At 44.0% G+C, this 17,620-nt stretch overlaps 1 protein-coding gene across 1 annotated transcript in view; it reads left to right on the top strand.

Moving 5' to 3' along the window:
* The window catches only part of LOC139581277 (vascular endothelial growth factor receptor kdr-like), an 81,278-nt gene that overhangs the window by 39,443 nt on the left and 24,215 nt on the right, over nucleotides 1-17,620 (top strand). Inside the window, exons 16-23 of the mRNA XM_071410854.1 lie at nucleotides 844-950; nucleotides 10,876-10,999; nucleotides 11,531-11,635; nucleotides 14,314-14,427; nucleotides 14,604-14,692; nucleotides 15,415-15,568; nucleotides 16,710-16,807; nucleotides 17,389-17,511. Coding sequence (XP_071266955.1) covers nucleotides 844-950; nucleotides 10,876-10,999; nucleotides 11,531-11,635; nucleotides 14,314-14,427; nucleotides 14,604-14,692; nucleotides 15,415-15,568; nucleotides 16,710-16,807; nucleotides 17,389-17,511 — 914 coding nt within the window. The remainder of the gene's footprint in view (nucleotides 1-843; nucleotides 951-10,875; nucleotides 11,000-11,530; nucleotides 11,636-14,313; nucleotides 14,428-14,603; nucleotides 14,693-15,414; nucleotides 15,569-16,709; nucleotides 16,808-17,388; nucleotides 17,512-17,620) is intronic.

The raw sequence follows: 17,620 nt of genomic DNA, 5'->3' as shown, positions 1-17,620 counted from the left end.
AGTCTGCCAAGAATGCCCAGCGAATTCCTCCACTGGCTGGGGGGGGGGGGGGGGCTCATGGAGCTCTGAGGTCCCCACCCATGGGACGTGACCTGCAAGAAGTGTGTGAAGAGTTCCCACTAATGACTGTGGGCACGGCCAGGGGAGAAGTCCTCTCGTTAAAGAACCATGGGACTGGAAACATGATGACACAGACTGGGAGGGGGGGGGGGGACAAGGTCATGTGACGGTATTCTGACGACTAGACTTGGCACCAGACATGAATTCCTGTTCCCCTAAAAAATGTCAATTTCCCTCAACGTCCAACCCCAGTGTCAGCACAATCCATTACATTACTAGAAGAAAATGTAAAGAATGTGGCATTACTCTATCAAACCTTTTTGACAATTTCGTAAAGCTTTATGAATGTGAGCTGGCTAGGACAGTGAATGTTGAGATGGATAGTTAAGAAAATAGTTTAATGTGAGATGAATGTGCAACAATGTCGGATGCATAGCCCGAACAAACTAAGAAATAAACAATGGAGTGTGTTTTGACTTTTAGTGCGTACCCAACTTGTCGGAAATGAGTTAATCTAGAAAAAAAACTAAGAACATTCAGAGAAATGCGTTGTTTAATTCCCGTCCTTGGATTCACTTGGCAAAATGAACTTTCAAGTTCTGCATAAGTAGGTCAGTGTCATGTTACTCTAATATGTCGTAATACAAACAAAACCATTCCTCTGTTGTGTATGTCCCTGTATATATTTGTTGCCAGTTATCATATCGTATTCATTTTTCAACAAGCATATAAAACACCCAATGCATCAACAGTTGACTAACGGTTCCTGTGGTCTCCTTCCAGGTGATGAGGGGAAGCCCAACATTGAGGTGATCGTCCTGGTGTGTACAGGAGCTGCTGCCACCTTCCTCTGGCTCATGCTCATCCTCTTCATCCGCAAGCTGAGGAAGGTAACAAGAGATCTCCCTGCAATCACAGCTAGTTCTCTAGCGTCTCTCACTCTTCTTGACTGTGAAGACATTTGAGAGTGTAAACTGTTTGGATACTGCACTGAGCACTTTGCATCATGCCATTTAAAGAAAATTCTTCTCAAGACCTATTCAAACACCCACACTACATTTTTGAGGTTTATGTATGTGTTTCAGGAGTGGAAGCAATCTCGTTATACAAATTCCACAAACTGCCATCACTGAGTCATTTCTCTTGCGAAATGCAATTTACTTTGGATAATTTTATCTCTATGTTTACGATTTCCACATTTCCTGACATTGGAGAAGTGCTTGTGTACTGCATGTTGAGAAATAATAGGTTCAGAGACAGTTTCTGTCTCCAAGCAATAAGACTGCTGAATAGCTCATCAATTGCTACCTACACACTGACTCTATCTGCACTGACTCTATCTTCACTGACTCTATGCACACTTATAGATCTCTATCCACACACTCACACACACTTCAAATATAATAAAATTAAGTTGTATTTTTCACATGCGCCGAATACGACAGGTGTACCGTGAAGTGCTTTCTTACAAGCCCTTAATCAACAATGCAGTTCAAGAAATAGAGTTAAGAAAATATTTACTAAATAAAATAATGTAAAAAAAATAATAAAAAAGTAACACAAGAATATTACATAACAATAGTGAGGCTATATACAGGGGGTACCGGTACCGAGTCAATGTGCGGGGGCACAGGTTGGTCGAGGTAATTTGGACATGTAGGTAGGGGTAAAGTGACTATGCATAGATAATAAGCAGCGAGTAGCAGCTGGAGTTTCTGTACGGTCAGATGCCAAGAAGTTGCCATACCAGGCGGTGATGCAACCGGTCAGGATGCTCTCGATGGTGCAGCTGTAGAACTTTTTGAGGATCTGGGGACCCATGCCAAATCTTTTCAGTCTCCTGAGGGGGAAAAGGTGTTGTCGTACCCTCTTCACAACTGTCTTTGTGTGCTTGGACCATGATAGTTCATTGGTGATGTGGACACCAAGGAACTTTAAACTCTCAACCTGCTCCACTACAGCCCCGTCGATGGGGGGCTGTACGGCCCTCCTTTTCCCATAGTCCACAATCAGATCCTTTGTGCTTTTGTCTTGTTCCTTTGTCAAATTGAGGGAGAGATTGTTGTCCTGGCACCACACTTCCAGGTCCCTGACCTCATCCCTATAGGCTGTCTCATCGTTGTCAGTGATCAGGCCTACCACTGTTGTGTCATTGCAAACTTAATGATGGTGTTGGAGTAGTGCTTGGCTACGCAGTCGTGGGTGAACATGGAGTACAGGAGGGGACTAAGCACAGACCCCTGAGGGCCCCCAGTGTTGAGGATCAGCGTGGTAGATATGTTGTTGACTATCCTTACCACCTGGGGCCAGCCCGTCAGGAAGTCCAGGATCCATTTGCAGAGGGAGGTGTTTGGTCCCAGGGTCCTTAGCTTAGTGATGAGCTTTGTGGGCACTATGGTGTTGAACGCTGACCTGTAGTCAATGAACAGCATTCTCATATAGGTGTTCCTTTTGTCACTGTGGGAAAGGACAATGTGGAGTGCGATTGAGATTGCGTCATCTGTGGATCTATTGGGGCGGTATGCGAATTGGAGTGGGTCTAGGGTTTCTGGCATGGTGGTGTTGATGTGAGCCATGACCAGTCTTTCAAAGCACATCATGGCTACCGACGTGAGTACTACGAGGCGGTAATCATTTAGGCTAGTTACCTTCGGTTTCTTGGGCACAGGGACTATGGTGGTCTGTTTAAAACATGTAGGTATTATAGACTCGGTCAGGGAGAGCTTGAAGATGTCAGTGAAGACACTTGCCAGTTGGTCCGCGCATGCTTTGAGTACACATCCTGGTAATCCGTCTGGCCCCGTTGAAAGGTCTTGCTCACATCGACTATGGAGAGCGTGATCACACAGTCGTCCGGAACAGCTGATGCTCTCATACATGCTTCAGTGTTGCTTGCCTTGAAGCAAGCATAAAAGGCATTTAGCTCATCTGGTAGGCTCGCGTCACTGGCCAGCTCACAGCTGGGTTTTTCTTTGTAGTCCGTAATAGTTTGCAAGCCATGCCACATCCGACGAGCGACAGAGCCGGTGTAGTAGGATTCAATCTTAGTCCTGTATTGACGCTTTGCCTGTTTTTATTTATTTATTTATTTTACCGTTATTTTACCAGGTAAGTTGACTGAGAACACGTTCTCATTTGCAGCAACGACCTGGGGAATAGTTACAGGGGAGAGGAGGGGGATGAATGAGCCAATTGTAAACTGTAAACTGTTTGATGGTTCATCTGAGGGCATAGCAGGATTTCTTATAAGCATCTGGATTAGTGTCCCGCTCCTTGAAAACGGCAGCTCTAGCCTTTAGCTCGGTGGGGATGTTGCCTGTAATCCATGGCTTCAGGTTGGGATATGTATGTACAGTCACTGTGTGGACGACATCGTCGATGCACTTATTGATGAAGCCGGTGACTGAGGTGGTATACTCCTCAATGAAATTGATTTAAGTTTGCCTGCATTAAAGTCCCCGGCCACTAGGAGTGCCCCTTCTGGATGAGCATTTTCTTGTTTGCTTAGGCCCTTATACAGCTCGCTGAGGGCGGTCTTAGTGCCAGCATCAGTTTGTGGTGGTAAATAGACGGCTACGAATAATATAGATGAGAACTCTCTTGGTAGATAGTTTGGTATACAGCTTCTCATGAGGTTTTCTACCTCAGGTGAGCAATACCTCGAGACTTCTTTAATATTAGACATCGTGCACAAGCATTTATTGACAAATAGACACACACCCCCACCCCTCGTCTTAACAGACGTAAAAGTTGTTACAAACAGCTCCATTATTCTGAACACTTATACTCTCACTCTCGCGCACACACACACATATACACACACTGACGATACAGACACTAACACTTTCACACACACACACACACACACACACACACACACACACACACACACACACACACACACACACACACACACACACACACACACACACACACACACACACACACACACACACACACACACACACACACACACACACACACCCCCTCATGGACAAGTACAACCAGTCCTGCTATGCCATCAGTAAGGCAATCAAACAGGCAAAACGTCAATACAGAGACAAAGTGGAGTTGCAATTCAGCGGCTCAGACAAAGGTGGCAGGGATTCCAGACAATCACGGATTACATAGGGAAACCTAGCCACATTGCGGACACTGACGCCTTGCTCCCAGACAAGCTAAACACCTTCTTTGCTCACTTCGAGGAAAACACAGTGCCACCGCCGCCGCTGGCCATCTCTCCCTATCCCAGTCTGTTGTCCCCACTTGCTTAAGATGTTCACCATTGTTCCTGTACCCAAGAAAGCGAAGGTAACTGAACGTCAGTACAGAGACAAAGTGGAGACGCAATTCAACGGCTCAGACTCGAGACGTATGTGGCAGGGACTCCAGACGGATTATAAAGGGAAAGCTAGCCATGTCGTGAACATGAACGCGTTGCTCCCGGACAAGCTAAACACCTTCTTCGACTGCATTGAGGAAAACACTTGATTTGATTTTGATTTGACTAAATTACTATCGCCCGTAGCACTCACTTCTGTCATCATGAAGTGCTTTGAGAGGCTAGTTAAGGATCATATCACCTCCACCTTACCCTACACCCTAGATCCATTACAATTTGCATACCGCACCAACAGATCCACGGATGAGGCAATAGCCATTACACTGCACAATGCCCTATCCCATCTGGACAAGATGATCACTGATGTAAGAATGCTGTTCATCGACTACAGCTCAGCCTTCACCCCCATCGTGTCCTCCAAGCTCATCATTAATCTCAGGGCACTGGGTGTGAACCCCTCCCTGTGCAACTGGGTCCTGGACTTCCTGATGGGCCGACCGCAGGCGGTAAAGGTAGGCAACACCACATCCACTACGCTGATCTTCAACACGGGGGCCCCACAGGGGTGCATGCTCAGCCCCTTCCTGAACTCCCTGTTTACCCATGATTGCATGGCCACGAACGTCTCCAACTCAATCACCAAGTTTGAAGACGACACAACAGTGGTAGGCCTGATTACCAACAACGACGAGACCCTGGCGGAGTGGTGCCAGGAAAATAACCTCTCCCTCAATGTCAACAAAATGAAGGAGCTAAACGTGGACTTCTGGAGAAAGAAGGAGGAAGGCACCCTGATCCACACCTACGGAGCCGCAGTGGAAAGGGTGAAAAGCTTCAAGTTCCTCTGCATACATTTCACGAACAACTTGAAATGGTCCACCCGCACAGACAGTATGGTGAAGAAGGCGCAACAACATCTCTTCAACCTCAGGACACTGAAGAAATTTGGTTTGGCCCCTAAGACCCTCACAAACTTCTACAGATGCACAATTGAGAGCATCCTGCTGGGCTGTATCACTGCCTGGTACGGCAACTGCACCGTCCACAACCGCAGGGCTCTCTAGAGGGTAGTGCGGTCTGCTCAACGCATCACCAGGGGCACACTGCCTGCCTGCCTTCAAGAACATCTACAGCACCCGGTTTCACAGGAAGGCCAAAAAGATCATCAAGGACCTCAGCCACACGAACCACGGCCTGTTCACCTGCTAACATCTATAAGGAGGAGACCGTACAGGTGCATCACAGCTGGGACCGAGAGACTGAAATACAGCTCTTATCTCCAGGCCATCAGACTGTTAAATAGTCACCACTAGTTAGCCTCCGCTCTGTACCCTGCCCTGATCTTAGTCACTGTTACTACCTGGCTACGACCCGGTACCCTACCCTGCACCATAGAGGCTGCTGGCCTACAGTATGTACATAGTTATGGAACACTGGGCACTTTAATAATGTTTGCATACTGTTTTACCCACTTTATATGTACAGTTGAAGTCGGAAGTTTATATACACCTTAGCCAAATACATTTAAACTCAGTTTTTCACAATTCCTGACATTTAATCCAAGTAAGAATTCCCTGTCTTAGGTCAGTTAGGATCACCACTTTATTTTAAGAATATGAAATGTCAGAATAATAGTAGAGAGAAGGATTTATTTCAGCTTTTATTTATTTCATCACATTCCCAGTGGATCAGAAGATTACATACACTCAATTAGTATTTGGTAGCATTGCCTTTAAACTGTTTAACTTGGGTCAAACGTTTCGGGTAGCCTTCCACAAGCTTCCCACAATAAATTGGGTGAATTTTGGCCCATTCCTCCTGACAGAGCTGGTGTAACTGAGTCAGGTTTTTCAGTTCTGCCCACACATTTTCTATAAAATTGAGGTCAGGGCGTTGTGATGGCCACTCCAATAACTTGACATTGTTGTCCTTAAGCCATTTTGCCACAACTTTGGGAGTATGCTTGGGGTCATTGTCCATTTGGAAGACCCATTTACAACCAAGCTTTAACTTCATGACTGATGTCTTGAGATGTTGCTTCAATATATCCACATAATTTTTCTGCCTGATGATGCCATCTATTTTGTGAAGTGTACCAGTCCCTCGTGCAGCAAAGCACCCCCACAACATGATGCTGCCACCCCCGTGTTTCACGGTTGGGATGGTGTTCTTCGGCTTGCAAGCTTCCCCCTTTTTCCTCCAAACATAACGATGGTCATTATGGCCAAACAGTTCTATTTTTGTTTCATCAGACCAGAGGACATTTCTAAAAAAGTACGATCTTTGTCCCCATGTGCAGTTGCAAACCGTAGTCTGGCTTTTTTATGGCGGTTTTGGAGCAGTGGCTTCTTCCTTGCTGAGCAGCCTTTCAGGTTATGTCGATACTGTGGATATAGATACTTTTGTACCTGTTTCCTCCAGCATCTTCACATGGTCCTTTGCTGTTGTTCTGGGATTGATTTGCACTTTTCGCACCAAAGTACGTTCATCTCTAGGAGACAGAACGCGTCTCCTTCCTGAGCGGTATGACGGCTGTGTGGTCCCATGGTGTTTATACTTTCATACTGTTGTTTGTACAGATGAACGTGGTACCTTCAGGTGTTTGGAAATTGCTCCCAAGGATGAACCAGACTTGTGGAGGTCTACAATTTTTTTCTGAGGTCTTGGCTGATTTCCTTTGATTTTCCCATGATGTCAAGCAAAAAGGCACTGGGTTTGAAGGTAGGCCTTAAAATAAATCCACAGGTACACCTCCAATTGACTCAAATGATGTCAATTTGCCTATCAGAGGCTTCTAAAGTCATGACATAATTTTCTGGAATTTTCCAAGCTGTTTAAAGGCACAGTCAACTTAGTATACAGTGGGGAGAACAAGTATTTGATACACTGCCGATTTTGCAGGTTTTCCTACTTACAAAGCATGTAGAGGTCTGTAATTTTTATCATAGGTACACTTCAACTGTGAGAGACGGAATCTAAAACAAAAATCCAGAAAATCACATTGTATGATTTTTAAGTAATTAATTCGCATTTTATTGCATGACATAAGTATTTGATCACCTACCAACCAGTAAGAATTCCGGCTCTCACAGACCTGTTAGTTTTTCTTTAAGAAGCCCTCCTGTTCTCCACTCATTACCTGTATTAACTGCACCTGTTTGAACTCGTTACCTGTATAAAAGACACCTGTCCACACACTCAATCAAACAGACTCCAACCTCTCCATGGCCAAGACCAGAGAGCTGTGTAAGGACATCAGGGATAAAATTGTAGACCTGCACAAGGCTGGGATGGGCTACAGGACAATAGGCAAGCAGCTTGGTAAGAAGGCAACAACTGTTGGCGCAATTATTAGAAAATGGAAGAAGTTCAAGATGACGGTCAATCACCCTCGGTCTGGGGCTCCATGCAAGATCTCACCTCGTGGGGCATCAATGATCATGAGGAAGGTGAGGGATCAGCCCAGAACTACACGGCAGGACCTGGTCAATGACCTGAAGAGAGCTGGGACCACAGTCTCAAAGAAAACCATTAGTAACACACTACGCCGTCATGGATTAAAATCCTGCAGCGCACGCAAGGTCCCCCTGCTCAAGCCAGCGCATGTCCAGCCCCGTCTGAAGTTTGCCAATGACCATCTGGATGATCCAGAGGAGGAATGGGAGAAGGTCATGTGGTCTGATGAGACAAAAATAGAGCTTTTTGGTCTAAACTCCACTCGCCGTGTTTGGAGGAAGAAGAAGGATGAGTACAACCCCAAGAACACCATCCCAACCGTGAAGCATGGAGGTGGAAACATCATTCTTTGGGGATGCTTTTCTGCAAAGGGGACAGGACGACTGCACCGTATTGAGGGGAGGATGGATGGGGCCATGTATCGCGAGATCTTGGCCAACAACCTCCTTCCCTTAGTAAGAGCATTGAAGATGGGTCGTGGCTGGGTCTTCCAGCATGACAACGACCTGAAACACACAGCCAGGGCAACTAAGGAGTGGCTCCTTAAGAAGCATCTCAAGGTCCTGGAGTGGCCTAGCCAGTCTCCAGACCTGAACCCAATAGAAAATATTTGAAGGGAGCTGAAAGTCCGTATTGCCCAGCGACAGCCCCGAAACCTGAAGGATCTAGAGAAGGTCTGTATGGAGGAGTGGACCAAAATCCCTGCTGCAGTGTGTGCAAACCTGGTCAAGAACTACAGGAAACATATGATCTCTGTAATTGCAAACAAAGGTTTCTGTACCAAATATTAAGTTCTGCTTTTCTGATGTATCAAATACTTATGTCATGCAATAAAATGCAAATTAATTACTTAAAAATCATACAATGTGATTTTCTGGATTTTTGTTTTAGATTCCGTCTCTCACAGTTGAAGTGTACCTATGATAAAAATTACAGACCTCTAAATGCTTTGTAAGTAGGAAAACCTGCAAAATCGGCAGTGTATCAAATACTTGTTCTCCCCACTGTATATATGTAATATATATGTATATGTATATGTATGTTTTCATCAATCTACACACAATACCCCATAATGACAAAGTTAAAAAAAACTTCAATATCACATTTATGTAAGTATTCAGAACCTTTACTCAGTACTTTGTTGAAGCATCTTTGGCAGTGATTACAGCCTCGAGTCTTTTTGGGTATGACGCTACAAGTTTGGCACACCTGTATTTGGGGTGTTTCTCCCATTCTTCTCTGCAGATTCTCTCAAGCTCTGTCAGGTTGGATGGGGAGTGTCACTGCACAGCTATTTTCATGTCTCTCCAGTGATGTTCGATCGGGTTCAAGTCCGGGCTCTGGCTGGGCCTCTCAAGGACATTGAGACTTGTCCCGAAGCCACTCCTGCGTTGTCTTGGCTGTTGGCTTTGTCCATTGTCCTGTTGGAAGATGAACCTTCGCCCCAGTCTGAGGTCCTGAGCGCTCTGGAGCAGGTTTTCATCAAAGAACTTTCTGTACTTTGCTCCGTTCATCTTTCCCTCTATCCTGACTAGTCTCCCAGTCCCTGCCGCTGAAAAACATCCCCACAGCATGATTCTGCCACCACTATGCTTCACCGTAGAGATGGTGCCAGGTTTCCTTGGCATTCAGGCCAAAGAGTTCAATCTTGGTTTCATCAGACCAGAGAGTCTTGTTTCTCATGGCCTGAGAGTCTTAGGTGCCTTTTGCGAAACTCCAAGCGGGCTGTCATGTGCCTTTTACTGAGGAGTGACATCCTTCTGGCTACTCTACCATAAAGGCCTGATTGGTGGAGTTCTGTAGAGATGGTTCTCCTTCTGGAAGGTTCTCCCTTCTCCACAAAGGAACTCTGGAGCTCTGTCAGAGTGACCATCGGGTTCTTGGTCACCTCCCTGACCAAGGCCCTTCTCCTCCATTTGCTTAGTTTGGCCGGGCGGCCAGCTCTAGGAAGAGTCTTGGTGGCTCCAAACTTCTACCATTTGATGGAGGCCATTGTGTTCTTTGGGACCTTCAATGCTGCAGACATTTTTTGGTACCCTTCCCCAGATCTGTGCTTCGACACAATCCTGTCTCGGAGCTCTATGGACTATTCCTTTGAACGTATCAAAATGGGATAAAAGGGTCTGAATACTTTCCGAATGCACTGTACATATACAGTATACTGTATTTATATTCTGACATTGCTCGTTCTAACATATATACATATATATATTTCTTAATTCCTTTCTTTAGATTTGGTGGATTTGCGTGTATTGTTTTGTATTGTTAGATATGTACTGTTGGAGCTAAGAATGTAAGCATTTCGCTACACCCACGATAACATCTGGAAAATATGTTTGGTAGTTACAGTCTTGTCCCATCGCTGCAACTCCCGTACGGACTCGGGAGAGGCGAAAGGTCGAGAGCCGTATGTCCCCCAAAGCACAACCCAACCAAACCGCGCTGCTTCTTGACGCAATGTCCACTTAACCCGGAAGCCAGCCGTTACCAATGTGTCGGAGGAAACACCGTGCACCTGGCGACCGTGTCAGCGTACACTTCTCCCGGCCCGCCACAGGAGCGGTAGTGCGCGATCGTACAAGGGCATCCCTGCCGGCCAAACCCTCCCCTAACATGGACGACGCTGGGCCAATTGTGCGCCACCCCATGGGTCTCCTGGTCACGGCCGACTGCGACTGGAAGACCAGAATCTCTAGTGACACAGCTAGCACTGCCATGCAGGGCCTTGGACCACTGCACCACTTGGGAGGCCAGTCCATGCTTTTTTTTTATTCTATTCTGGATTTTATTTTGGGGGGGGGAAGCATTTCTCTGAATGGTTTACACCTGTTGTATTCTGTGCATGTGACAAATAAACGTTGATTTGATTTGAATAGTTTCCGTAATAGTATATTGATGTTAACAGTGATAGTAGAGCATGTGTTCTTGTCTTTTAGTTAACATACTTACTGCACAATGCGCTCCATCACCATTTTATTATATTCTATTACATTCTATTTTATTCTCCCCCCTTCCAGCCGGACTACATGATGGGTCCATCCATCATCATTGACCCAGACGAGTGTCCTCTGGACGAGCAGTGTGAACGCCTGCAGTACGATGGCAGCAAGTGGGAGTTTCCCCGAGACCGCCTCAGACTGGGTGAGTACCTTACTACACCATACAGCACTGGTACAGTCTAAGAAGTCACTCACCATGACCACGCTGTAACTCAAAGGCCTATACGCACCATGAATTGGCACCTACTGTAAGCGTATTTACTTGTCCAGCCTACATTTCACATCCACAGGTTAATGTCATGGTGATAAGGTGGCACCCATAACTCTGGGTCCTCTTAAACTGTGTGACCCTGTTTGCCCGTTACATTGAAATATAGTGCCAGAGAGGATGGTATGTGGCAGAGGTGTCACCCCCCTGTGAAGAGGGTGTAGCGTCGTTGCTCATTAGCGACCCTCCACTGTCGCCTGGACTTAACGGCACTATAAATCCCCTGGAGGAGCGCTTCACGGGCCCAGTGGTCAGAACCTCATCAGGTTGTTTTAATTACCCATAATTCCCCTGATAGAGTACCCAACCAGATTTACTACTCCCCAGGGGCCAGCCACTTTCATTTACATGTAGACCTATTGTAACCCACTGGCCCCTCTCTCTCTCTCTTGCTCTCTGTTCCAGGCAAAACTCTGGGCCATGGAGCCTTCGGGAAAGTGGTGGAGGCCTCTGCTTTTGGGATTGACAAGCTCTCGACCTGCAAGACTGTGGCCGTCAAAATGCTGAAAGGTATGGAAGAAACATTATTATCAAGACTTTCATCTGAACATTTTATATATGCTAATTTACAGTACTCTCATGTGCACTTCTGTTGAAAAACCATGTTGAAAAGTCTTCCACATAGCTTCCTTTTGCTTACACCTGGTGGAAATGGTACTGATAAAGGTGCTCCTCGCCAAATACAAACACAATATCCATTGTTTTGGGTGTAACAGATGTAAAACAGCCATCTGTCATTTCAGCAGACAATTTGGTTTCTCGTACATGATATGAATTCAAAAGCAGTGCTAGCACACGTGCGTGTAATTGACAGTCGCGCACAGGCTATTTGTTCAAAGGAGGCGTGCGTTGGCTGCTTCTCACTGTTTGGCCTGAGTGAGATTAGGACCTTGGTGTCCCTGATGAGGATGACAGTCTGCAGATATGACAGGAATCAGGATAGCATTATATTTGGTGTTAGCGATTGAAAAGTTTAAAAGTGTAAAAAACAAAAAAGTTGTAAAATAAAGGTTTGAAAAATAAAAGTGGTTATTAATAATTGTAACCCAGATGCTTTGGAGATACACAAACAATTGTAAACAATGACCCCCCCCCCCCCACCTGCTTCCCACATATGATTTATGTTCACCATAAATGATGGTCCTTTCAGTCTTTCTAAATCTGGCAGAGCATATTTATCCCATCAACAATTGAGTAAAAAGCAGTAAAAAGCAATGCAGAAGGAGAGAGACTCCGAGAGAAGGGGAGGGAGGGAGGGGAAGAGAGAGAGAGACTGTCCAAGGAATTTTACCTAGTGATCTTAGCAGAATAAACATTTCAGCCCAATATCACTGACACTGGCTGTATCCCCTTAGGGTTGATGTGGTCCAACTAACTTTCCTCCTGGTTCTGTTAGGATATTCAACTCTAACTCTGTAGAGTAATGGGACCACAGATGGATGCTGATGGTGTTGTGAAAGATCTAGCTACATGGGGATGATAAATCAGGCCATTTGTTAGATATTTCTGTCAGTGTCAAGGCATTAATCATCTCTTTCCATTAATCATGGAGGAACCAAGCTCACCAGGCCGGCTGCTGCTACGCTGCTCTACTGCTCTACTCCAGGCCCCCCAGGTCAAACATAATGAAAAGCAGCTCACTTCCCTAAACTGACCCTCCGTGCAGACTCACCGTCAGTCAGCTCCAGCTTCCAGAGCAGACTGGGACCACTGTGATGAGCCAACATAAGATAGAGCAGAAGTACAGTCCCACAATTCACAAGTTCTCCATTTATTATTTAAATCCAAGTAATTGATTCATTGTTTAAAACCTTTTACTGCAGTGGGCTAAATCAGGGTCGCACAGAGTGTTTCTTGGTAGTTCTAAACAAATAAAGTATACACCTCACACACATGGTTATGGGCTTTAAAAAGAAGACACCTGTACCATGTCAGATATAGAGTTGAAATGTATTCCGTTTTGAGTTTGCATCCCAATATTACACTTTATATACATCACAGAAGACTGAAATATAACATGTTTATTCATGTTTATTAATTATGAAATTATGGAAAATATGAATAACCTTCCACCCATGAGGCCACTAGAGGACAATTTGGTCGTTTTTTCCCCTCCATTTTTTGGTAATTTGGTCATCGGAAGTTCTCCATTCATTTTTTAAATTCAAGTCGTTGATTCATTATTTAAACCGACCAAAATCCCCGTTAAAGTAAATCACATCCAGGGAGTCCGTAATGGCTGAGAGCAAGATTATTTCGCAACACCATTTTGTTCAGTCAATGTTTTCATTCTGTTTATCAGTTAGGGACATTATTGGTACCGTTGCTAACTCCAACCACCTGTGTCCAGAAGAGCTTTTCAGATAATAAAAGAGAGACATTACACAGGCACATTGGACGCATTAGGCTGCCACCCAACATTGACTAGTTGGTATTCCACAGTCTTTGAGATCAATGTTACTGAGAGGTTTAGAGGGACCGTTAATCTTTGCGTCGATGCCCCCCCCCCCAAAAAGGATGAGTCACTTTGATGGTGTTTAGTTTACGTGGTTAAGAAAAACCCTCCCTCTGACCTCATAGCATTCCTGACCAAGATATCGGCCTCTTATATGATGTGTAGACTGGCTATACAACTGAGAAACAAAACTTCATTTTATATTCTGGGAAAAAATAATGTTACTGTCATATTGACTGTCCATGTGTGCTGCAGTGTTTATTGTGATGTAATGTATTGCTGTGCTTTGGGTTGTGCCCTCGTGTATGCAAGTATCTCATTTAAAGTGAGAGAATGCTGATGTTTGTGTTTTAAGTCCTATATTTTTCCCATGATGACTTAATTTATTTCCCGCTGTCCATCTTTGCATACCATCTTAACCTTGCACATTGAATGTTCTCATGCAGATAATCATGTTACCTTATGTGAAAAATGTCTTGCCTATCTAAAATCTCCTCCGCATGTGTACAAATCTGTTCTTTATTTTCCATCTATACTGCTTGGTTTCCAGACGTCCATGAACGTACATCAGTTGGAGTAATCTTAAACGAAGATAAAAAATGTATATGACATTTAATTTAAAGTCCAAAATACATCCACTCTTTTGTGGAGTTGTATGAAACAGTATCCCCGCAGTAGGACATGTACATTTAACCTTCATCCCTGTAAATAGTCTGTGTTTATGTTGAAACAGGAGGAGCTACGACAAATGAGCGCAAGGCTCTGATGTCGGAGCTGAAGATCCTGATCCACATTGGTCATCATCTGAACGTGGTCAACCTGCTGGGAGCCTGCACCAAGCCTGGAGGTGAGAGAGAGAGGGCTAACTCTTATGTTTAAACTTAGTCACACTGTATGACTTGCATACAATTTGTGAAGTACGTTTATAAATTGTTGGAATCTCAGAGAAAATCCTGTTTTTACTGTTTATGAATCATTACTTGTTTGGAATCTTCTTTGAATTCCGTGCTTCTTTCTTCTCAGGTCCATTGATGATGATAGTGGAGTACTGCAAATATGGAAACTTATCAAACTACTTGAGAAGCAAGAGGGCTGATTTCATCGTTTATAAGGTAAATCAGCAGCTTTCAGAAATCCTGCTTTGTCACGGCTCTCTTCCTCTTCTTCCTCTGAAGAGGTGTAGCAAGGATCAGACCAATACGCAGCGTGGTAGGTGTCCATGTTTTAATATAGAAAACTGAACATGAACACAAATACAAAAACAATAAACGTGAACAAACCGAAACAGTCCCGTGTGGCACAAACACTGACACAGGAAACAATCACCCACAAAATACCCAAAGAACGTGGCTGCCTAAATATGGTTCCCAATCAGAGACAACGATAAACACCTGCCTCTAATTGAGAACCAATCTAGGCAACCATAGACTTACATAAACACCTATAATGAACACAACCCCATAACTCTAAAAAAAAAACCTAGACAGTACAAACACCCTAGACGAGACAAAAACACACAAACCACCCTCGTCACACCCTGACCTAACCAAAATAATAAAGAGAACAAAGATAACTAAGGCCAGGGCGTGACATGTTTTCTCATCAAATCAAAAGCCTTCATGATTTAGTCTACTTAGCTGTCAAAACCTTCATGATTTAGTCTACTTAGCTGTCAAAACCTTCATGATTTAGTCTACTTAGCTGTCAAAACCTTCATGATTCAGTACATTTCTCAACCTAATAGGAAAACCCCAGATTGTCAGAAGAACCGTTTTCTAAAGTGACTCAAGGTTTGCATCTGTATTTTTGATCTGGTGTGTGTCTCGTATGTCAGAGCCAGGACGGTAAGGTGGTGACGTCGGGGTCGGGCTGTGACCTCAGCGAGCTCATCAAGCGGCGCCTGGAGAGCGTGGCCAGCACCGGAAGCTCGGCCAGCTCCGGCTTTGTGGAAGATAAGAGCTACTGCGACTCAGAGGAAGAGGAGGAAGGTAAACTAAATGAGCCAACAGCGTCTTCCTTCCCCTCACCGCCCCCTTCACCCCTCCCTCTCACCTCCACCCACACTCCCATGCCCCCTGATTGTTTTCTTCCCTGGGCCTGATGGGACGTTTCCTCCTCCTATTCATAAATTAAATCGATAGGACAGGAACCCCGGGCTGATACCCACTGGGCCTGGAGGAAAAGAATGAGTGGAGGAGGAGGCCTCTGTTGACATCCTCCTCTGTCCTGACTGTTTGCCTGCTGGCGCGTCGGCCATTTTAAATATAATATATAACAATATATATGAATGGTAAATAATGTATTGTCATTTTGGAGTCACTTTTGTTGTAAATAAGAATAGAATATGTTTCTAAACACTTCCACATTAATTTAGATGCGACCATGATTACGGATAGTCCTGAATGAATCGTGAATAATGATGAGTGAGAAAGTTACAGGCGCACAAAGGTCATGCCTGCAAGACATGCTAACCTCTCACCATTACAATAACAGGGGAGGTTAGCATTTTTGGGTGGGTATGATATTTATGCCTCTGTAATTTTCTCACTCACCATTATTCACGATTCATTCAGGATTATCCGTAATAATGGTAGCATCCACATTAATGTAGAAGTATATTCTTATTTACAGTAAAAGTGACTTCAAAATGACACAATACATTATTTACCATTCATTTCCATTGGGCACAAAATAATCTGAAACACAACCAAAACAAACTGCAAATGCATAAAAATTGTAAAGTCACAAGCTTGATGTGACAAATGTGATAATTGCGTGCTAGGAATGTGGAACCAATTTATTTATTATTTATTTTATATTTACATTTTTTATTTTAACTTTTGGCTACTTTAATAGACATATAAGTGAATTTGTCCCAATTCTTTTGCTCCATTAAAATGGGGGACTATGTACAAAAAGTGCTGTCATTTCTAAACGGTTCACCTAATATGGATAAAGAAAATACCATCAAATAAAAGCTGACAGTCTGCACTTTAACCTCATAGTCATTGTATCATATAATTTCATGCCAAAACTTTTGGAGCTCACTGTACGTGTTACACCGTACTAAATCATGTTCATGAAAATAGTTTGTATTCATTTCCACTTTATGTTCCGTTTTGCCCTCAGAGCCAGAGGATCTGTACAAGAGAGTGCTGACAATGGAAGATTTGATTTGCTACATTTTCCAAGTTGCAAAAGGCATGGAGTTCCTGGCTTCACGCAAGGTATGCACCTCCTCCAGGCAAATGACAGTATCAAAATACTTTGCTAAAGGTAGTCTTGTGACACACATGTTGGGTATTAATCTAATACCACTTTATAAAGCTTTATTCAGTCCAGTTGACTTTAGATTTAATAAAAGGCTGTTGTATTTTGACAGCTGGGGAAGTTGTTTTGTTCACATTTTTTATTCATAGAACACTATGTTCCTTGCGAGTCTATTGGCTATAATCAGTCTAAAACTCATTCAGATTTAAAGGTCTGTCACAAGCTCTGAGAGAGCGGATGGTACTAATTAGTGAACCCATTGTTGTCAATATTAGAGAGAAGGCTTTAACCTGGGTATGGAACACTTCGCATTCCGAATACAATTGATGACTGTTCCATATGGTTGTCTTAGCTGACATGCACAGGGCATTGAGTGTTTCCTATCAGGTCACATGGTCAGGAAATAGTCCTAGCCATGCTTTATCACATTAGGCTGAATCGTAACTTGAGATATGTCCACATAACTCAAACGTTCATGTAAAGTCATGCATCGATGTCAATCCAAATCTAACTGGATGATTTCTCTTCCTTTTGTTAGTGTATTCATCGTGATCTGGCTGCAAGAAACATCCTACTGTCTGAGAATAATGTTGTGAAGATATGCGATTTTGGACTGGCCAGAGACATCTACAAAGACCCAGACTACGTTCGCAAAGGAGATGTAAGTATGAACAGCAATCTGATCTTTTTTACAATGCTATGCTGTGCTACTATTCATCTGACATAATAAGTCAATTACACGTGATGAAACGCACCAACGACTTGACGTC

The sequence above is a fragment of the Salvelinus alpinus genome, chromosome 7 (genome assembly GCF_045679555.1).
Source record: "Salvelinus alpinus chromosome 7, SLU_Salpinus.1, whole genome shotgun sequence".
Taxonomy (NCBI): domain Eukaryota; kingdom Metazoa; phylum Chordata; class Actinopteri; order Salmoniformes; family Salmonidae; genus Salvelinus; species Salvelinus alpinus.
Note: the sequence above shows the minus strand (reverse complement) of the source record. Positions and strands in the feature narration are given on the sequence as shown.